Source organism: Chelonoidis abingdonii, chromosome 2 (genome assembly GCF_003597395.2).
Source record: "Chelonoidis abingdonii isolate Lonesome George chromosome 2, CheloAbing_2.0, whole genome shotgun sequence".
Classification (NCBI taxonomy): Eukaryota; Metazoa; Chordata; order Testudines; family Testudinidae; genus Chelonoidis; species Chelonoidis abingdonii.
In genome coordinates, this window is record NC_133770.1 from 569,983 (window position 1) to 592,489 (window position 22,507).

The following is a 22,507-nucleotide window of genomic DNA, read 5'->3' on the forward strand; positions in this document are numbered from 1 at the left end:
ACCCTGATATTCTATGATTCTATAAAGCTAACTCGGGAGAACTGCTGTGTCAACCAGCCAAAGCCAGCCAGCCTGGGGAGGCTACAAAAGCACACCTCACCCTGAGACAGGGTCAGCAGGCAGACAGTCTCCATTGAAATGGGGCAGATCTCCTGCCTGGGTAATGCCATGCTGGGCACACGTACCAGGAGCACCTGAGCATCAGCCCTACCAGACCCACAGGAGCTAGTTAAGGAAAGCCACGAAGACCCCAGAATGGCAGCGAGCACCTGCATGAATGGACCAGCCCTCGGCACCAGCTCAAGGACTAATTCTGTGGGATGGTAGCAGTAGTAGGCGCTTAACCCTGTTGTATACCACCACTGGAGGGGGCTATGACACATGACACCTGCCACCAGAGTGTGACACGCCCACAGTCGCTGACAGTGCAACACTAGTCAAGGCCTACTGTGAATAGTTCTCTAAAACGTCTGCTCAGTGTGCAGCGGTGTCAAAACAGCGAACGGAACATTGGGAATCATTGGGCCAGGAATAGATAATGAGACAGAAAATATCACATTGCCTCTGTATAAATTCATGGTACACCCACATCTTGAATACTGCGTGAAGATGTGGTCGTCCCAACTCTAAAAGATATATTGGAATTGGAAAAAAGTGCAGAGAAGGGCAACAAACGTGATTAGGGGTATGGGACAGCTTATAGATGAGGAGAGATTGATAGGACTGGGACTGTTCCTATTAGAAAAGAGACAACAAAGGGGGATATCAGAGAGGTCTGTAAAATCATGGTGTGGCGAAAGTGGCTAGGGAAGTGTTATTTACCCCTACACAGAGCACAAGAACCAGGGGTCACCCAATAAAATTAATAGGCAGCACATCTGAAACAACCACAGAAAAGTTTCTTCACAGCTTGTGGAACTTGTTGCCAGGGGAAGCCATGAAGGCCAAAAGTATAACTTGGTTCAAAATGGAACCCGATCAGTTCCTGGAGGACGGGTCCGTCAATGGCTATTGGCCAGGATGGGCAGGGATGTGACCCCACAGTCTGGGTGTCCCCAGCATCTGACTGCCAGAAGCTGGGGCTGGACAGCATGGGACGGACCACTCAATAATTGTCCTGTTCTGTTCAATCCCTTTGATGCAACTGGCTCTGGCCACTGCCAGACAGGGCACTGGGCTAGATGGTCCATTGGTCTGGCCCAGTGTCACACAGCCAGAGGTCCAGTGCTCTGCAGCAGTTCCCAGGAGGTCCCCTTCAGTGTATCAGGCTCCCCCTTTAGGGTCAAACTCTCTCACTGGGGTCAGTCCTTCAGTTTCACCGCCCCCTGGGACCCACTCTGGGAGCCTTCAGCCGCCTGCTTCATACCGTGAGCTCCCCTCAGGGCGTCCTGGGGTGAGACGCCTGCACCCCCAGTTCCTGCCTGCAGTGAGCTCGGCCAGCGTGTGAGAGCCGGGGGTCAGTGGGCATCGGGACCCAGCACAGACAGTCTGTAGTTACCACAGAGAACAGAAAGTTACAGCCAAGTCCAGCTGGGTCGGGCCAGAGCCCAGCGCTCCAGAACCTCTCCCTAGGCCCAGGCCAGGCGCTTCTGGGTCCAGCAGCCCCCACTTAACACCCCCGGCCCCTCCTCATCCCTTTGTCCTTGTTCCCATTGAACACGGTCACCCGCCTCCTCGTCAGCCCTTGTCTTCCTGCTGGTCACACCCGGCCGGCCTGCTGCGGAGGGGACGGGCCATGGGTGCCAAACTTCTGGGCAATTGGAGTGGCCCTTGTTTTGGGGGACGTTCCATGGGCCTGGGGCCCAGCCCCCAGATAGCCAGTTGTCCCTCACACCTGGATCTCTAGGGTTCTGCAAGGAGCAAACAACCCCGCCCCCTTGCCGAGTTAACCATGCAGCCCGAAGGGGAAACTGAGGCACACACCATAGTCATACAAAACCTTACAGACAAATCTCACTCTGGCACATCCAGTATGCCCATTCTTAGGGACCCCAGGCCTGCTTGCAGCAGGACAATGGACACCCCACTCACCCCAGATGTTTGTTTGCTCTGTGGACAGGGACAGTCCGTCCTCGCAGGAAATTCCCACAAACGAAGAGTCACAGTTACCCTCCCATAGCACAGGTCCCCTGGGCACCCCCAGGCCTCTCTGCGGCACAGTCATGCCCTGTGCTTGCCTGGCCCCATACAGGCTCTGGGCTCTCCTGGGCCCCACCCCAAGGCGCTGAGGACAGATGGGAAGAGAGGTCTCAGGGCTGGTGAGTCAAGCTGGGTCTGGAATGGGCACAGGGGCTCTGGGGGTGCTGGGCTGGGGCGAGATGGTCAGGCAAGGCCTGGGGCTGGTGGGCTGGGCCACAGACGGTCGAAGGTTAGAATGGGGCAGGGAGGGGGCTGGGGTGAGCTGGGAAGGGAGGGTATGTGACTGGTGGGATAAGCCTATGGCCAGAAGAGTATGGGGCTGCTGGGCAGGGCAGGAGCATATAGGGCTGGGGCCTGTCAGGCTAAGTATGGGGCCAGGCTGGGGATGATATATGAGGCTGGGCCAGGGGTGAGGTATGGGCCCAGAGCCAGGCTAGCAATTATATATGGGCCCAGGGCTGGGCTGGGTGGGCATGGGGCCAGGGATGATGTATGGGCCTAGGGCTGGGATGATGTATGGGCTCAGGGCTGGTCCAGGTGGGCATGGGGCTGAGCCGGGGATGATGTATGGGCCCAGGGCCGGGCTGGGTGGGCATGGGGCTGGGCCGGGGATGATGTATGGGCCCAGGGCCGGGCTGGGTGGATGTGGCTGGGTCTGGGGATGATGTTATGGCCCAGGGGGCGTGTGGGCAATGGGGCTGGGCCGGGTTATGTATGGTATGGGCCAGGGCTGGTCCGGTTTTTGTATATGTGGGTCATGGGTGCTGGTGCTGGGATGATTGTATGGGCCCAGGGCCTTGGGTACTGAGGTGAGTGGGCATGGGTCTGGGCTGGGGTGATGTGTATGGCCCAGGGCTGGTCCAGGTGGGGCATGGGGCCAGAGTATGATATGTATGTGTACTATGGGCTGGTCCTCAGTGAGTGCTGGCGATGGGGCAGATGATGATGTATGGGCTAGGGCTGGGCTGATGTACGGCCTAGGGCTGGGCCAGGTGGGCATGGGGTCTGGTCCGGATGATGTATAGGTGTCCAGGGCTAGTGGTTGCTGGTTGTTAGGTGGGTGGCGTAGTGGGCAGGTGTGTATGGGCCGTAGGGCTGGTGATGTATGGGCCCTAGGGTTGGATCCATGATGTGGCTGTATGGGCTGGGCCAGTGGTGTGATGTTATTGTGGCGTGCCTTTTTTGTGAGGGTCTTCCATGTGGGGTCGATGTGGGCTTGATGTTGGCGTACGTTATTGATTCTAGGCGATAATGAATGTATGAGCCAGAAGGCCGGCTGTGGCATGAGGACTTGAAGACAGGCGTAGATGTATGGGCCGGGCCGGGCTGGGTGGGCATGAGGCTGGGCCGGGTGATTGATATGGACGGCCAGGGCGGGGGGCGGGCCGATAGTGGGCAGCGGCTGGGCTGGCCATGGGGCGTGCGGGATGAATGTATGGGCCCAGGGCCGGGCTGGGTATGGGCATGGCTGGGCCGGGGATGATTAGGGCCAGGCCGGGGCTGGAGGTGGGCATGGCGGGCTGGTGCAGGGGATGATGTAGGCCCAGGCTGCCGGAGCTGGTGGGATCATCATGGCGCGCTGTGCGCCGCGGGATGTGTATGGCCCAGGGCCTATACGGGCCCAGGTGTGGGGGCATAGGGCTACCGGCCTCGGCGGATGATGTATGGCCAGCAGGGCTGGTGGTGGCCATGGGGCATGAGCCCATGGGGGCCTGGTATGTATGGGCCCAGTGGCTGCGGGTTTTCCCGGACTGGTGGCATGGACTGGGCCGGGGATGATGTATGGGCCAGGGCTGGTCCTGGTGGCATGGGGCTGGGCCGGGGATGATGTATGGCCCAGGGTCAGGGGGGTGGGCATGGGGCTGGGGTCAGGGATTATGTATGGGCCTAGGGCTTGGGCTGACTGATGTTTATGGGCTCGAGGACTGGGCTGGTGCGGCATGAGTCGGGTTGGGCTGATGTATGGGGTCCATGGCTGGGACTGGGTGGCCATGGGGCTGGGCAGGCTGATCTTATGGGCCTAGGGCCGGGCTGAGTGGGCAATGAGGCTGGGCCGGGGATGATGTATTGGCAGGATGTATCAGATCGCACAAGATTAAACAAGACAGGAATTTCCTCAGCACCATCATGGCTTTAATTTGGCTGCCAATGACTCAAATCCAGCCGCGCAGAATAAAAGTTGTCAGAGCCGCAGCCCTAATGATTTCTTGCCACTGTAATCAAGGCAGCTTGTCGGAGGGAGGATGATTAATGGGTCCCCAGAGGAGCCTGCCAGTCCCTTCTCTGCCATTTGCACTAATGCAGCGCCAGAACTTCGCCAAACCGGGGGCACAGCAACCGGCCTGGGGCTTGGGGCAGAGCATGGGACCACGTTGGGGATCCCGGCTGGGCGCGGACGGGGCACGAAGGGCTGAGGGTGTGCAGGGCTTGAAGTGGGGCAGGGGAGAGGAAGTAGGGGGGAGGAATGGAGTGGGGGAGGAAGGTAGGAGGGGAGGCGGGGTAGATGCGTGGGTGGCGGGAGGGTGGCTCGGAGAGGAGTGGGGAGGGTGGGGGGTGGGGCAGGCCCCGTGAGAAAATAACCCCAACGCTATACTATACAAATATGATGGGAGGCTAATTTACGCTACAATTAATCAGGAAAACGATCTTGGCCATTCATCGTGGACAGTTCTCTGAGGATGTCCACGCAGTGCGCAGAGTGCGGTCAAAAAAAAGCAAACAGGATGTTAGGAATCATTAAAAAGGGATAGAGAATAAGACTATTTGGGAAAAAAAATATATTTACTGCCCTGTTATAAAATCCATGAGACGCCACATCTCGAATACTGTGTACAGATGTGGTCTCCTTATCTCAAAAAAGATATATTGGCGACTAGAGAAGGTTCAGAGAAAGGCCAACTAAATGATTATGGGTTGGAAGCGGTCCCATATGAGGAAAGATTAAAGAGGCTAGGCCCTTCAGCTGGAAAAGAAGAGACTAAGGGCGGATATGATAGAGGTCTATAAATCATGAGTGATGTGGAGCAACGTGATAAGGAATAAGTTATATTGAACTTCTTCCATAATACAAGATACTAGGGTGTCACCAATGAACATTAATAGGTAGTAAGGTTTAAAACAAATACCAAGAGAAGTTCTCCTTCACACAGCGCACAGTCAAGCTGTGGAACTCCTCACCTGAGGAGTTAGGTGAAGGCTGGACTATAACTAGGCGTTTAAATGGACTGGATAAATTCATGGTGGCTAAGTCCATAAATGGCTATTAGCCAGGATGGGTAAGGAATGGTGTCCCTAGCCTCTGTTTGTCAGAGGGTGGTGATGGACGGCAGGAGAGAGATCACTTGATCATTGGCTGTTAGCTTCACTCCCTCTGGGGCACCTGGCATTGGCCACTGTCGGTAGACAGGATACTGGGCTGGATGGACCTTTGGTCTGACCCAGTCTGGCCCCTCTTACGTTCTTAAGGGATGGGCAGCGATAGGAATAAGCTGGAGGGATGTGGAGGGGAGGAGGCAGGAAGGGAGGGACTGGGGCAGGGATACGAGTGGGGAGGAGGGGTGGGGCAAGTGCTAGCCATCAGGGGGGAGGGATAGCCCTGACCTGGGTGTAGGCGCTGCCCCATTCCAATGCCCCCAACGAGTGGTGCTTGGTAGGGGCAGGGGGTGCCTGCCCTTCCCCAGGAGCTGCCCTCCCCTCCTTTGTCCCAGCTGTCCCTGCCGGCCGTTGCCCAGCCTCTCCATGTGGCCGGGCAGCCACAGCTGGGAGCCCAGGCCTGAGGCAGACTGTCCCCCTGCGTGCCAGGCCGTGCCTGGAAGGGCAGCCCAGGCTAGGGTCCGGGGGACCTGCTCAGATGCAGTTGGTTTCTGCCTCATCTTGACAGCCCCCGTGCGATTCACAGGCCGTGCAGCAGGGCAGCCTGTGACCCGCTGGCGTGTGGGGGTGGACACCCAGCCCAAGCCCTGGGGACGAGCCTGTGAGGGCACCAGCTGCTCGCGGGCATAAGCCAGGCCCAGGGGCCCAAGCTGGGCATTGTGCTGAGCCGACAGGCCAGGCCTGCGTGGCCCCTCCGGAGCGGCACTGGCACCGTGCCCCAGGTCTGTGGTGATACTGACCTGGCCACCCGGAACTGGAACTGCCCAGCACCTGGGATCCATAGCACCACGCTGGCTCCAGCCATCCCTCACCAGGGCATCTCCAGAGCCCCGAGGTGCGGGGCCTGTCAAGCCAGCACGGCCCCCTTCTCCTCAGGGGCCCGAGGAGAGCGCAGGGAGGCAGTGGGCCACCAGATCCCACCTCCTGCCAGGGCTCCAGTGTGCAGCAGAGGGGTCCCAGCATTGGGCCCAGCTCCCCCTGCAGCTGCCTCTCCCTGACCCACCGAGCTGCTCTGGGCTAACGCTGGCACTGCCCAGGCACTGGTGGCAGCATGATCCACTGGGGCCGCTCAGCCACTTCCTCAGCACCCAATGGGGATGGGCCCCTGGCGCTGACCTGGGAGGGCCTGGAGGCTAATGGCTGTGAGGGGCTCACATGCTGTGTGGCTTGCTCAGCCCCATACGTTCCCTCACCCCATCACTGCTCCATTTCCCTAGCACCTTGGGTGGCAACATCTTCCCTGCGTGGCCCCTTGCGTCCTCACTAGCACTGGGCATCGTGCCCTGCCCGGGAAAGGCGTAGACTCCTGCTGCAGTTGTGTGGTATGTGCTGCAGGCATGCCCGGGGCGGGGGGCCTGCACTCACGCTGCCCTCAATGGTTCCTGGTCTCGGAGGCAGAAACAGAGGCACAGCCCAGCCTTGTGGAGCCTCAGTTGGAGTTTAATTTGGGTCATGGCTTACGGGCACGTCTGAAGGCCAAACCCACGGGTCTCATGTCCCCGCTTGCTCCACGAGCTTCTCACCTGGCACCACTGTTGTGATGGGTGTACAAGCAAGGGCAGTCAGAGGACATGCCGTGGGACCCCAGATTGGAGAGTTGTCAGCTCTGCAAGGGCCGGGCCATGACTGGTTCAGCCAGTTAGCCGGGCAGAGAGGCCCCATGTGCCGATCGCCAGCACTGGCTGCCCAGCTGCAGTAGCCGACAGGTTACATTCATGCTAGCAGCACAGCAGGGCAACGGAGCAGTTCCTCCCGCCTCAGCCTATCATCGCTCTGGGACCGGTGTTTCCTACCCTCCCTGGGCAAATTAAGGCTCAGCTGTGAGGCTCCCAAATCCAGAAGTGACCCCGTGGCCCCCTGCCTGCCACCTAGAGCCCTCGGAGGGGTTTACGGCTGGCTAGCAGCTCCCCCATTTGCTCCTATTCCCCTCCTGCCCGGCGCTGCCTCGCTCTCCCAATCACAGGGCTGGGTTTAGCTCCCACCCTGTTACCCAGGGACCCCTGACTGGCCCTTCCAGAGTCTAGTGGGTGCTTGGGCAGCCTCTGGCCTGTAACGACCATTCCCTTCGCTCTGCTCGTCTGTTCCCAGTTCAGGGTCTCTGAATCCCCAGGGCTCGCTGGCTCCCTCGGAGCTGGTGCAGCCCGCTGGCCCAGCCACAGCTCCTAGTGCCCAGGTGATTGCCTGTTCCTGGGCTGTGCAATCATGGATGTGCAGTGACAGCCCACAGCCCTGCCTGTGCAGCGCGGGGGGGGGGTGGGGAGGGGCTCGTGGCATTCGCAAAAGGCCCCATAGCGCCTGCTCACCACATCTATACCTGGCGCGCCCCTGTGCCAGGCCTCCTGGCTGCACCCTTCCATGCCCAGGGCGATGGACAAGCCGAGGCCTCAGCACCTGGGGGCCCGGTGCCACTGCTGGCCATCAGGGGTGCAGGCCGGGCTGAATGTCTGTGGGGGCGGGCACAGAGAGGCTGGGCTGGCAGGAGGAGGGAGCTTTATTGGCCGTTATCTCCTGGGCTGCAGGTCACACACACAGGGCAAAGAACCAGTATTTACAGTGCGTCCATATAAATATTTCCAATGTACATTTTATACACGCATAGCGGAGCCACCCCAGAAGCGGTGTCCCAAGTCTGAGGGCCCAGCACGTGGTGTAGGCTCGGGCAAGGCCACCAGAGAACCTGTCTCCCCTCCCCACGCTCAGCCAGAGACCAGCCCCCTGGCAGGGCAGCAGGAGTTGGGCACGAGCCATGGGGAAGGCCAGGGAGTCTCCAGGGGAACAGACACAGCCAGGAGGGTCCCAGAGCGGGTCAGTCCCTCTCCTCTCCTGCTTGCAAGCGAGGGGCCGCGGATGCCCAGAAGGGCGATTCCCTTTGCAGTTGTAGGCAGAGGAAGCAGCGAGGCCACAGCACGGAGCTGGGCTCCATCCTACAGTGATGCCAGCCAACATGCACACAGCCCCCTGAGCCTGGCACCCATGGGGGGGCAGGGAAGGATGCACAGAAACTGCCTCCATGTATGGGATGGGGCAGACAGGAACTGTCCCTGAACCAGGTAGTGGGGGAGACAGGAACTGTCTCTCTGCACCGGGGTGGAGGAGGCACACAGGGACTCTCTCTGTACCAGTTGAGGGGGCAGTAGGGGCAGACAGGAACTGTCTCTCTGTACCAGGGGGAAGGGGGGCAGGCAGGAACTGTCCCTGTACCAGGTAGAGGGGAGCCAGGAACTGTCTCTCTGCACAGGGTAGGAGCGCACAAGGACTGTCTCTCTGTACCGGGGGGGAGGGGGAGCACACAGGGACTGTCTGTACCAGGTGGGGAGCAGGGGGTGCATAGGAACTGCCTCCCCATACGGGATGTGGGTGCCAGACAGGGGAACCCCTTCTCCTGCAAGGGCACCTCTGCGCGTGGAGCAGTTCAGCTGGGGTGTTGGCCACAGGTTGCACCATGGCAGCCCCACTGCTCCTGTGAGATCCCTGGCACCAGGAGCAGTGTCTGGCGGGGCTGGGAGCCCCCACTGTCTTGCGGCTCGGAGCGGGAGGCCGGCCCGGCAGGATGGCTAGAGGACACTGGGGCTGGAGCCCAGCTCAGCCGGGGATGCCGAGCAGGAGTTGTTGGCGTTGCGGCGGGGCAGGCTGGGGGTCAGCGTGCTGACAGAGCTGTCGCTCGGGCATCCATGCTGCAGGAGGATGTCGACACACTCCTGGCTGCCAGCTTGCCGGGCGTATGCCAGGGGCGTTAGGCCATGGGCGTCCCTGCTCTTCACGTCCACCCCATACTGCACAGGGAGAGAACACAGCAGGGCAGCCAGTCAGTGCCAGGCAGCACCGGGTGGCTGCCGGCAGGACAGCCATGCAATGCGAGTGAGGCAGGCCAGGAAGGGAGCCCCATGTGGGTTTCAGGAAATGGTAGGAGTTGTGGGACTTAGAAAGGGCCTGGTGCAGGAGATCAACAATGGGAGGGGGCAGAAAGGGGGTGCTGTGGGCTCAGTGAGGGGCTGTGGAGGACCGGAGCTGGGAACCGGGCCCAGCGAGGGGGGGAGGGGGGGACCAGAGCCAGGAACCAAGCTCAGTGATGGGCGGGGGAGACCGGAGCCGGGAATCGGGCTCAGCAAGGGGCTGGGGGGGACTGGAACCGAAAACGGGGCTCAGCAAGGGGCGGGGGGGGACCAGAGCCGAGAACCGGGCTCAGCGAGGGGTTGGGGGGGACCGGAGCCGGGAACCGGGCCCAGCGAGGGGCGGGGGGGAGAGCCGAGAACCGAGCTCAGCGAGGGGCGGGGTGGGACTGGAGCCAGGAACCGGGCTCAGCAAGGGGCGGGGGGACCGGAGCCGGGAACCGGGCTCAGCGAGGGGTTTCTCCTCACCCATATGAGTAGCTGTGTGAAGACAACGTTGGCCATGGCGCTGGAGAGGTGCAGCGCCGTTCGCCCATCCCCGTCCCCGTATGTCTCGTTCACCTCCTCCTTGGTGCCATGGGCCAGCAGCATCACCACCAGGCGCACGTCGTCCTCCACCACAGCCCGCAGCAGCTGCTGCCCCAGGGGCACGTCCGAGTGTGGCAGTGAAGCCAGGAACAGCTTCTGTTCATACTTGGCCCGGATCCAGCGCTCCTTCTCCTCCCTGCAGGGAGGGACCCCTCACCGGGGCACCAGTGTCATGGGGCACCACATGGCAGGGGTGGCTTGTGCCCCACACCACCCTGCACTTGTGTCCCTTACACTGTGCAGCACCGCTCGTGCCCCAAGGGCAGATCTCTGTCCCTCATGGCTTTCACCCCCCCTGTGCTTGTGCACCATGTGCAACCCCAGCTCTTGTGCCCCTCACATACATTCCCCAGAACTCGTGTCCCACACGCACCTGCCTGGCTCTTGTGCCCCATGTGCACCCGCACCTTGGCACTCATGCCCTGGGCACCCTCGCCCCAGCTCTCGTGCCCCACGCACCCCCCCAGCTCTCATGCCCCACGTGCCTTCTCCCAGCTCTGCCCAGTGTCCCCCCCACTCCTGCCCTGTCTGTGCACATGCACCCTGCTGTTCTCATGGCCCTCCTGCTGGCGCAGTTCCCCGGAGCGTCTCCATCGCGTTGGGCCCGGCCCGTGGCAAGGAAAGGTTAGCTGCTGCGTGGAGCTGCCCGGTGCCACAGGAGGCAGCGTTATCGCGGCTGCTGTCGCGCCTGGTGCAGACAAAGGCTGAGCCGCCAGCCGGGCCTGCTGGGCCCGGCAGATCGATGTGCGCCGTGCGCCCCGCTATCTGCTCCCATTCTATCCATCTGCATCTGGCAGGCAGCGATCAATACCCCGCGTGGAGCATGCTCACTGCTGCTGCCCCCTGACCCGCGCCGAGCCGCTGATAAGGTGCAGAATGGGCTCTTGTCTGGGTGGCGGGATGAGTGACAGGAGAGACGCTCCGATAGGGACAGACAAGGCCTGAAAGGGACGCACCCCTGGGACCCACAGGCAGGCACCGGCAAGCTGTCGCCGTTAACCCCTTCCACTCCGCAGCCAGCCAGCACTAGGGCAGCCACAGCACCCGGCAGCCGGACTCACCTGCCCCCAAGAGAGACACTCACCCCCTGGGGCCGACAGGGCTTCCCAGCTGCAGATCCCCGGAGCTGCCTCCCGCTGCCCCCATCTGCCTACGAGCTCCCCACCGCAGCCCCTCACCTGCTGCTCTCGGGGCCCGGCTTCTGGTAGCCCTCCACCGCCCCTTCCCAGACAGCGTTGGCCAGCGCATTGCCGATGGCTGTCATGACCAGGATGAGCTCGCCAGGCCAGTCGTCCAGGTCCAGGGAGCGCACCCGGGACAGGTGGGTGCCCAGGTTACGGTGGATCCCAGAGCACTCAATGCACATCAGCGAGCCCAGGTTCAGACTCGCCCAGTCGGGATCTGGAGGGTGGAAGGTGAGCGCATGGGGTGTTAGCAGAGGCCCCAGGGACCCACAAGCCCGTTCTCCACCCCCAGGGGCACCAGCCCTACCGGGACCCACAAGCCCGTTCTCCATCCCCAGAGCCACCAGCCCTGCCAGGACCCACAAGCCCGTTCTCCATCCCCAGGGGCACCAGCCCTGCCGGGACCCACATGTCCCTCCCCAAACCTGCAGAGTCACCAGCCCCACAGGGAGCCAGGGACCCACATTTTTTGCCTCTCTTGGGCAGTAAGATCCCATGGGGAAGTGAGGCCCCTAGGGCAGGGTGGGAGGCCCTGTGGGGCACAAACTCCCCCTTCCCTGGGCAGGGCGGGAGGGCCCCATCCTCAGGCAGCATCACTCACTGGGCGCGTCGCAGTCCACGCAGAAGCTGTTCCCACGTGCAGTGCGGACCGTCTGCAGGGCCAGTGCATCGCTCTGGCTGCCTAGCCGAGCCTGGAACAGGAAGGGCAAACCCCGAGTCGTTAGGGGCTGGCTGGCCCCCGGGCCTGTCTCCTCTCGTTGTCCTCAAGACCAGTTGACCGGGCAGCCTCCAGGGCCGTGCTCAGATGAGCACCAGAGGGGCAGACAGCACTGGGGGCTGGGGAGCTGTCCCTGGCCAAGGCAGGGCACGGGGGGCAGGAGAGTGATGGGTGAGTGATGCCAGCCCAGGCAGGGTTGGGGGCGCAGGGGGGCAAGCACCAGCCTGGTGGTGTGGAGGGTACACAAGAAGTAGCCTAGGCAGGACCCAGTGGGGCACACACTTACCGGGGTGGGGGTGCAGGGGCTGTGGGGCAGGAGCCAACCCACGTAGGGTGAGGCTGGGGTGCATGCGGGCCAGCACCAGCTGAGGTGGTGTGGGCCTGGCCTGCGTAGGGGCGACTGGAGCAGATGCTGACGGGGGACCCAGGCCAGGAGGGCCCGTGGTGGGGCAGGTGTCAATTCACGCAGGGCAGGGTGGGGCACAGTGGGACACCTGCCTGCCTGGGCAGAGAGGGGTCCCTCACCTTGTTCTTGCTGCTCTCGCAGCCCTGGAGGCTGGCCAGGATCTGGCTCTCGATGGCCTGGACCCACAACTCCCGCTCCTCAGACGTCGAGGCCTCAAAAAGCCAGGTCTGGCCCGTCAGCGACACGATGATGAACTCGAACGACTCGTCTTGCTCTGGAACAGAAGGGAGGGGTCACTGCGCCGGGCCGGGGGGTGATGGGGTCACTGTGCTGGCTGGAGGGGGGGATGATGGGGTCACTGCGCCAGCTGGGAGGGCGGGTGATGGGGTCACTGCGCAAGCTGGGGGGGTGATGGGGTCACTGTGCCGGGCGGAGGGGGGTGATGGGGTCATTGCACCGGCCCGGAGAGGGGGGTGATGGGGTCACTGCGCCGGGCTGGGGGGGGCTGATGGGGTCACTGCGCTGGGCCGGGGGGGGTGATGGGGTCACTGCACCGGGCTGGTGGGGGTGGTGGGTCACTGCGCCAGCCCAAGGGATGGTGGTGATGGGGTCACTTCACTGGTCTGGGGGGGTGATGGGATCACGGCACCAACTGCAGGGGTGATGGTGTCACTGCGCCTGCCTGAGGGGGGGTGATGGTGTCACTGCACTGGCACGGCAGGTGGTGGTGATGGGGTCACTTCGCCGGCTCGAGAGGGGGTGGTGATGGTGTCACTGCACTGGCATGGGGGGTGGTGATGGGGTTACTGCGCTGGCCTTGGGGGAGGTGATGGGGTCTCTGCGGAGGCACATGGGTGGTGATGGGGTCACTATGCTGGCACAGGGGTAGCGGTGATAGGGTCACTGTGCCGGCCCATGTTCTCTTAGGAGATCGGCATCCAGATCTGCCCGTCATGGCAACTCAGCCGGAGGGGCCAAGTGCTGATCCAATGGGGCTGCTGTGGGGGAGAGCAGTAACCCCTCTGCGAGAGGGACTCCCTAGGATGTGCCATGGGCAAGGGGGGCTATTCTGCCAGAAGCTGGGAATAGGCGACAGGGGATGGATCACTTGATGGTTCCCTGTTCTGTTCACTCCCTCTGGGGCGCCTGGCACTGGCCACTGTTGGCAGACAGGACACTGGGCTGGATGGACCTTCGGTCTGACCCAGTGCGGCCGTTCTTATGTACTCAGGGACGCCTTGCTGGGTGGGTGGATGTGGGGGGGAGGGGGCTGTGCTTAGAGTCTCCCTGGTGGGGGTGGAGGAGGCTCTGCTCAGGGTCTCCCTGGTGGGTGGAGCACTGATGAAGGTCTCCCTGGTGGGGGTGAGGGAGGCTCTGCTCAGGGTCTCCCTGGTGGGTCGGTGTGGGGGGGTTGTGATGTTATTGATATAAACTGGGACCATATAGAACATGGGTTGCAACCAAGGTCCTGTAGTGGCACCAAATCCTATGTAAAGGGGGTCATATAAGGTGTCTAAGACCAGGTTACGGGTTACTGGTTAGGATTCTGCTGTCTGTGTGTCTGTATCATTTTGTAGTTGAAGTTATGAATATTGGCTGTGTACTGTCTGTATTTCAAATTGGCGCTGCAGTTCTGGGTAACACCCCAGACAAGTTGGTGTCAGCTCTGCTTATCCTGCTTGATGGCCCATTAAGGACCATCACCTACACAATTGACCCATTGAGAGGAGGCAGATACGCCTTGTGACTCAGCAGGGTGTGCAGAAACTGGCCCATGTGACTGCAGACTCCATTTTGCTGAAACTTTCCACAGTAAGAACAGAGAAGTGTTCTTACACCTGGAAAAACCTATATAAGGCTGATGCCTCATCTCCATCTTGTCTTCAGTCCTGCTTCCTACCTCTGGAGGGACTTTGCTACAAACTGAAGCTCTGCACAAAGGACTGAATGACCCATCCCAGCGGGGGATGTTCCAGAGACTTGATTTAAACCTGCTGTTTACTCCATCACTGCTACAAGCCTGAACTAAGAACTTTGCCATTACTGTATGTAATTGATTCCATTTAACCAATTCTAGCTCTCATCTCTATCTTTTTCCTTTTATGAATAAACCTTTAGATTTTAGATTCTAAAGGATTGGCAACAGCGTGATTTGTGGGTAAGATCTGATGTGTATATTGACCTGGGTCTGGGGCTTGGTCCTTTGGGATCGAGAGAACCTTTTTCTTTTACTGGGGTGTTGGTTTTCATAACCATTCATCCCCAGGACGTGTGGGACTGGTGGTGATACTGGGAAACTGGAGTGTCTAAGGAAATTGCTTGTGTGACTTGTGGTTAGCCAGTGGGGTGAAACCAAAGTCATTTTTGTCTGGCTGGTTTGGTTTGCCTTAGAGGTGGAAAAACCCCAGCCTTGGGCTGTGACTGCCCTGTTTAAGCAATTGGTCCTGAATTGGCACTCTCAGTTCGGTCCTGCCAGAACCACATCGTCACAGGGGGTCCTGCTGAAGGTCTCCCTGGGGCGTGTGTGCAGGGGTGTGGGAGGGGGGCCCTGCTGAGGGACTCCTTGGTGCTGGGGTGGGAGTTTCCCCGCAGGGGTGCCTGGGCGTGAGATGCTCGCACCCAGAGTTCGCACTGGGTACGTATCCAATCTCTGCACCCAGACGCCAGATTTACCGTTTATTGCCCAACTCGAGCAGTTAGTGCAGCGAACGACTGAACTACGCAAGGCTCGAATGGAATGACTAATAAACGTTATGTCACAGCACACGCTTCAGCTCATAGCAAAATGATTTGTAATTACCTAATTAGCGTTATGCAAATAACACCCTCATCTCCATAATGTGCCTTCCCAGTTCTCTATTAAAAGCAGGGAGCCAACTGCGCAGCTCCGGAGCCAGCAGGGAGGTTGAGGGGCCAGGCCAGGAGCAGGCCAGGGCTCCGCTAGCCCCAGGCCTGGAAGGGATGGGGGCCCCGGCCTTCGCTCTGCTCTCTGTCCTCCGCCCCTGGCCCTGTGAGCTGCAGGCCAGAGCAGGTTCTCCCCAGGGGCAAACAGGACACTTCAGCTGCTCCTGCCCTGAGGCCCACTGGGAGGTACAGGCCAGGAGTGTGCAGGGGCTTGTCCATCTGGTAAGCTGCACCATTGCAAAAGCCACAGCGGAGATGAGGCCTGACAAGCGTGCCAGCCTGGAGCCGGCTCCATATAGATTTCCTAAGTCAGTTAGGATGGGACTCTTTACTGGCCGCAGTGAAACTGGGATAGAGGGGCCTCACACCCAGACAGCTTACCCAAGGCCGGCTCTAGTCATTTCGATGCCCCAAGCATGGCACGCTGAGGTGGGCACTCTGCTGCTCGCCGGTCCCGTGGCTCCAGTGGACCTCCTGCAGGCGTGCCTGAGGATGCTCCACCGGAGCCGCAGGACCAGCGGACCCTGCGCAGGGACGCCTGCGGGAGGTCCACCAGAGCCGCCTGCCCGCCTCCCGGCAACCGGCAGAGCGTCCCCCGCGGCATGCTGCCCCAAACACGCGCTTGGCGCGCTGGGGCCTGGAGCCGGCCCTGAGCTTACCCCATCCTTCACACCACCGAGCCCTTCATACTGGGGTAGCTACAGCCACACAGGGGCCTCACACCCGGATAGCTTACCCCTGTCTCACATATCGCCAGGCCCTCGTATTAAGGTAGTTACAGCCACGCAAGGGCCCCACATCTGGACAGCTTACCCTGTCCCTCACACTGCCGAACCCTTCGTATTGGGGTAGCTACATCCATACAAGGCCTCACACCTGGACAGCCTACCCCGTCCCTCACACTGCCGAGCCCTTCATACTGGGGTAGTTACAGCCACACAGGGACCTCACACCTGGACAGCCTACCCCATCAGTCACACCGCCGAGGCCTTCGCTTTGCAGTAGCTACAGCCTCACAAGGACCTCATACCCGGACAGCTTACCCCATCCCTTACACTGCCAAGCTCTTCGTAGTGGGGTATTTACATCCACACAGGGGCCTCACACCCGAACAGCTTACCCTATCCATCACACCGCCGAGCCCTTCGTTCTGGGGTATCTACAGCCACACAGGGACCTCAAACCCGGACAGCTAACCCCATTCCTAACAGCACTAAACCCTTCATATTGGGGTAGCTACAGCCACATAGGGGTCTCACACCTGGACACCTTACCCCGTCCCTTACACCACTGAGTCCTTCATACTGGGGTAGCTACAGCCATATAGGGGCCTTACACTCGGACATCTTACCCCTGTCCCACACACTGCCGAGCCCTTCGTACTAGGGTAGCTACATCTACACAGGGGCCTCACACCTGGACAGCCTACCCCGTCCCTCACACCACTGAGCCTTTCACGCTGGGGTAGACACAGCCACAGAGGGACCTCACACCTGGACAGCTTACTGCATGTGTCACACTGCCAAGGCCTTCGTTCTGGGGTAGCTACAGCCACACAGGGACCTCACACCCGGACAGCTTACCCCATCTCTCACACCATTGAACCCTTCGTATTGGGGTAGATACAGCCACACAGGGGCCTCACACCTGGACAGCTTACCTCATCCCTCACAACGCCAAATCCTTCGTACTGGGGTAGTCACAGCCACACAGGGGCCTCACACCCAGACAGCTTACCCCATCCCTCACACCGCTAAACCCTTCGTACTGGGGTAGCTACAGCCACACAGGGGCCTCACACCTGGACAGCCTACCCCGTCCCTCACATCACCGAGCCTTTCATCCTGGAGTAGCTACAGCCACAAAGGGACCTCACACCCGGACAGCTTACCCCATCCCTTACACTGCCGAGCCCTTCATACTGGGGTAGTGTCATGGAGTATGGGAGAGTCCGGCCTTGCACTCCTCTTCCTGGGACTCACAGTGACTCTCAGCCAGCCAGTAAAACAGAAGGTTTATTGGACAACAGGAATGCAGGTTACAGCAGAGCTTGGAGGCACAATCAGGACCCCTCAATCAAGCCTTTCTGGGGTCCAGGAAGCTTAGTTCCCAGTTTGAGATTCCCTGAATTCCAACCACCCAGCCCAAAACCAAAATTGAACTAACTCCCTCCAGCCGGTCCCTTCCTTTTGTCTGGCTTCCCGGGCAAAGGTGCTGACTCCCTCCCGCCCCACCTGGCTCAGGTTACAGGCTTAGGTCCTGTCCCTCACCTAAAGTCCTCCCCGGCTCTCCCATCCCCCACACAGACAGTCCCTACTGCATCACAGGCAGTTACAGCCAAACAGGGGCCCCACAGCCGGACAGCTTACCCTGTCCCTCACACCGCCGAACCCTTCATACTGGGGTAGTTACAGCCACACAGGGGACCCACACCTGGACAGCCAACCCCATCCCTCACACCATTGAATCCTTCATTCTGGGGTAGCTATAGCCACACAGGGACCTCACACCTGGACAGCTTACCCCGTCCCTCACACCACCGAGCCCTTCGTACTGGGGTTGTTACAGCCACACAGGGGCCTTACACCCGAACAGCTTACCCCATCCCTCACACCACCGAGCCCTTCGTTCTGGGGTAGCTACAGCCACACAGGGACCTCACACCTGGACAGCTTACCCCATCCGTCACACCTCTGAGCCCTTCATACTGGGGTAGTTACAGCCACACAGGGGCCTCACACCCGGACAGCTTACCCCATCCCTCACACCACCGAGCCCTTTATACTGGGATAGTTACAACAACAAAGGGGCCTCACAAAGGGACAACTTACCGCATCCCTCACACCACCGAATCCTTCATACTGGGATAGTTACAGCCACATAGGGGCCCCACACCCAGACAGCTTACCCTATCCCTAACACCACCGAGCCCTTCGTTCTGGGGTAGCTACATCCACACAGGGGCCTCACACCTGGACAGCCTACCCTGTCCCTCACACCACCGAGCCCTTCATACTGGGATAGTTACAGCCACAAAGGGGCCTCACACCCGGACAGCTTACCCCATCCCTCACACCACCAAACCCTTCGTACTCGGGTGGCTACAGCCACACAGAGGCCTCACACCTGGACAACTTACCCTGTCCCTCACACCACCGAGCCCTTCGTAGTGGGGTAGTTACAGCCACACAGGGGCCTCCCACCTGGACAGCTTACCCTGTCCCGCACACCGCCAAGCCCTTCGTTCTGGGGTAGCTATATCCACACAAGGGCCTCACACCTGGACAGCCCACCCCATCCCTCACACCACCGAGCCCTTCGTACTGGGGTAGTTACATCCACACGGGCCTCACACCCGGATAGCTTATCCCCGTCCCGCACACCGCCGAGCCCTTTGTACTGGGGTAGTTGCAGCCAAACAGGGGCCCCACATCCGGACAGCTTACCCCGTCCCTCACACCGCCGAGCCCTTTGTACTGGGGTAGCTACAGCCACACAGGGGTCTCACACCCTGACAGCTTACCCCCAACCCACACACCACTGAGCCTTTCGTACTGGGGTATCTACAGCCACACAGGGGCCTCCCACCTGGACAGCTTACCCTGTCTCGCACACCGCCGAGCTCTTCGTACTGGGCTAGCTACATCCACACAGGGCCTCACACCTGGAACGCTTACCCCTGTCCCACACATCGCCGAGCCCTTCACACTGGGGTAGCTACATCCACAGTCAGAGTGTGGATAGGCAAGGAGCTGCCTGCCTGCCCTAGCCCAGGGCTTCCTGTCAGGGGTTCCTTGTGAGGAACCCTCTCCCGCCTCACACTACTGCTACCCCTCGTAGCATTTCCCTCCAGAGCCTGGTTCCTGCCTGACCCATCCCAGCAGCCTGGTAGGGCAGGGGCCTGCTTTACTCTAGTGGCACAGCCCACTTTTGTGAAAGACTCGAATCGAAGAGTAAGGCCTTGGCTACACTGGTACTTTATAGCGCTGCAACTTTCTTGCTCAGGGGTGTGAAAAAGACCCCCCCCCCCGGAGCGCTGCAAGATATAGCGCTGTAAAGCGTCAGCATAAACAGTGCCGCAGTGCTGGGAGCGCGGCTCCCAGCGCTGCAAGCTAATCCCCATGGGGAGGTGGAGTACGTGCAGCGCTGGGAGAGCTCTCTCCCAGCACTGGCGCCACGACCACACTCACACTTCAAAGCGCTGCTGCGGCAGCGCTTTGAAGTTTCGAGTGTAGCCAAGCCCTTAGAGAATTTCGGTGTTAGGCTCCGGGCCAGTGCTCAGGCTCCTGGTGCTGGGAACATGCCCACCCCGCTCAGCTGAGAACAGTTACTGGAAGAGGACTGAACTGCCCTGTTTGGTGCCAGCTCACTGCCAGGGCCCCATGCTCCAAGTCTGCCCCCTCTCAGGAGAATGCCCATGTGCTGACCCCACAGGGACAGCTTGGCTCCCGACCCACAGCCCCCCTGTTCTCTCCACCTTGGGCGCTGTGCTGCTGGTGCCCCCATGCCTGACCCACAGCCCCCTGCAATCCCCACCCTGGGCTCTGCGCTGCTGGTGCCCCCATGCCTGACCCACAGCCCCCCTGGGCTCCCACCCCAGCTCTGCTGGTGCCCCTCAATCCTGAACCGCCATATCCCATCTAGCTCAGGAGTGGAGCAGCAAGCCCCGGGGAGGGGGCTCTCCCAGTTGGCTGAGGGGGGCAGTGAGCCCCGAGGAGGGGGCTCTCCTAGCTGGATGGGGGGGGCAGCGAGCCCCAGGGAGGGGCTCTCCCAGCCGGCTGGGAGTCAGGCAGGGAGACTCCCCAGATGGCTGGGCAGAGGCTATCCCAGGGATGGCCCCTCACACAGGCTGGGCCAGCCTGAGAGCAGGACTAGTGGGAGTGTATTATGCCAGCTCCATTAGAATTAGTGGGCAGTGGAAATGAACAAGGCAATTCTCTGCCTCTTGATGAGGTTTTGATGAGGTTTTGAAGACTGAGTGCTGTGCAGAGCTGCCGAGCAGAGCATGGCGGGACCTGCCGTTGTTAATGTGCGTTAACCCCCTGACCTCATCTCCAGTGCCGCCCAGCAACAAGTCCTCCAGCTGAGAGTGAAATTAGCAAGGGTACAGGATGGGCGCGCACGGCACACGTAATTAATGCACATGCCACCGAGCTGAGCACAGCTCTCTGTGCTAAGCCCCGCAGCCCCATGGAGCCAGCACTGGGGAAGGGAAGCACCCACACCACCAGGCAGTCAATACAGGAATAGAGGGACCCAGCCCCACCCCGCAGGGAGTGGGAAGTCAGCCCCCTTCCGCCAGGGAGGGGGCAGTCAGGCAGCACAGACTTCCCTTCACTTGGTGGGACAGCCCAGCTCCCAGAGTGCCCTGGGGCTGGGAAGAGGAGCAGGAGGACAGATCGAGCTCATCTGTCAGCAGCAGGAGCTGCTGGTGCTTGACTAAGGTCTTGGGGCTCCTGGCCCTCCAAGGGGGCACGAGAAGGAAGGGCCAGCTCTGGGCTGGGGGTGACAGAAGGAGCAGGACTGGGCTGGTTCCCAATGGGAAGCTGCCTGCGCCTGTCTGACTGCACTGATCCCAGAACTCAGGGCCTTGCCCTCCAAGATGCGAGAGCATAACCCCGGAGAGCTCTCCCTCTGCCTGGGCACGCCCGCAAGCACGGAGTAAAGCTGGGGGCTCCCTGGCACTTGCCAGGGGAAGCTACACTGCAGCAGCTGTGGGCGTGAGAACACAGTGCCCCCTCCCCCGGAGCAGAGGGCACTGCGCTGGGGCCAGTGCGCACAGGCGCAAGGCAGTGCTGAGCACCCTCTTTCCGGACTGCGGGGGCAGCACTCCCCAGCATGCAGGACACAACCACCTCTTGGCATACAGGGTGGCAACCTGCAGAGCATGCTGGCGCTCCCCACAGCGTGCTGGGCATAGGGCCCCTGGGGCCGTGGGGGTGGCATCACCCACAGCACGCTGGGCATAGGGCCCTGGGGGCGTGGGGTGGCATCCCCCACAGCATGCTGGGCATAGGGCCCTGGGGGCGTGGGGTGGCATTACCCACAGAATGCTGGGCATAGGGCCTTGGGGACACAGAGTGCCATCCCCCACAGCATGCTGGGCATAGGGTCCTGGGGGCACAGGGTGGCATCCGCCACAGCATGCTGGGCATAGGGCCCTGGGGGCACAGGGTGGCATCCGCCAGAGCATGGTGGGCATAGGGTCCTGGGGACACAGGGTGGCATCCCCCACAGCATGCTGGGCGTAGGGTCCTGGGGGCACAGGGTGGCATCCCCCACAGCATGTTGGGCATAGGGCCCTGGGGGCACAGGTGGTATCCCCCACAGCATAGGGTCCTGGGGGCACAGGTGGCATCCCCCACAGCATGCTGGGCATAGGGCCCTGGGGGCACAGGGTGGCATCCGCCAGAGCATGGTGGGCATAGGGCCCTGGGGGCACAGGGTGGCATCCGCCAGAGCATGCTGGGCATAGGGTCCTGGGGGCACAGGTGGCATCACCCAAAGCAACAAAGCTAGCGAGGGAGCAGAGCCTCCAGCAGAATAAAGAAATGGAGCTTCACACCCAGAATCAAGTGCTGCCTCTTGGAGCAGAATCCACTTCCGAGATGGCTCTACCCTCGCCCCGGGCCGACACCCCCAGCGCCTCACTCCTCCCCTCCCCGAATTCACCGCGTCCCTCACGCTGCCTTGCCATGGGGAAGCGGCAAGGCCCTAATGGTGCAGAGGGACGGAGAGGAAGTGCTGCTGGGGTCATGGCTGGCAGCGGGGGAGCGGCCCCTGCTCTCACAGGCTCACTCCTGCCCAGCCCCCTTCTCGCCCCAGGCAGTCCCGTGGCTGGGGCTGGGGCTGGCCGGCGGCCGCGGGGTGTCTGTCTGCAAGCTGCCAGTGTGTCGCTGCTTTGTGATGAGTGTTTGGGATAACAACAAATTAGCAGGCGTGGGGAAGAGAAGTTTGCAGGCGCCATTCGTAAATGTCAGCTCGCTGCCTCCTCATTTTGCAGCTCATTAAACCCAATATTCTAACCTGTCTTAGTACAGCGGGAACAGGCCCCTCCGAGGAGACCCACAGCAGCAGGCATGGAGTGGAGACTCCCCGTCTGGGGCCCAGCAGGACCCTCCCCTGCCAGCTGGCCTATCCCACCAGCCAGACCCCACGGACCCCTCTCGGGAGGTGCCCGACGAGGGGGATATGCAGGGGGTGGCCGAGGGGCACCTAGTGCTGGGACGGGGGGGTGGCACGTATGGAGCAGGGGGGGCTGTACCAAGGGCGCACGGGGAGGGGGTGGGGTACATACGGGGGGGGG

At 61.0% G+C, this 22,507-nt stretch overlaps 1 protein-coding gene across 1 annotated transcript in view; it reads right to left on the reverse strand.

Moving 5' to 3' along the window:
• Positions 1-8,876: 8,876 nt before the first annotated feature.
• AGAP3 (ArfGAP with GTPase domain, ankyrin repeat and PH domain 3) overlaps positions 8,877-22,507 on the reverse strand; it is a 223,517-nt gene continuing 209,886 nt past the window's right edge. Inside the window, exons 14-18 of the mRNA XM_032796630.2 lie at positions 12,417-12,571; positions 11,775-11,865; positions 11,168-11,390; positions 9,870-10,125; positions 8,877-9,284 (exon numbers count right to left, since the gene is read on the reverse strand). Coding sequence (XP_032652521.2) covers positions 9,066-9,284; positions 9,870-10,125; positions 11,168-11,390; positions 11,775-11,865; positions 12,417-12,571 — 944 coding nt within the window. The 3' untranslated portion in view covers positions 8,877-9,065. The remainder of the gene's footprint in view (positions 9,285-9,869; positions 10,126-11,167; positions 11,391-11,774; positions 11,866-12,416; positions 12,572-22,507) is intronic.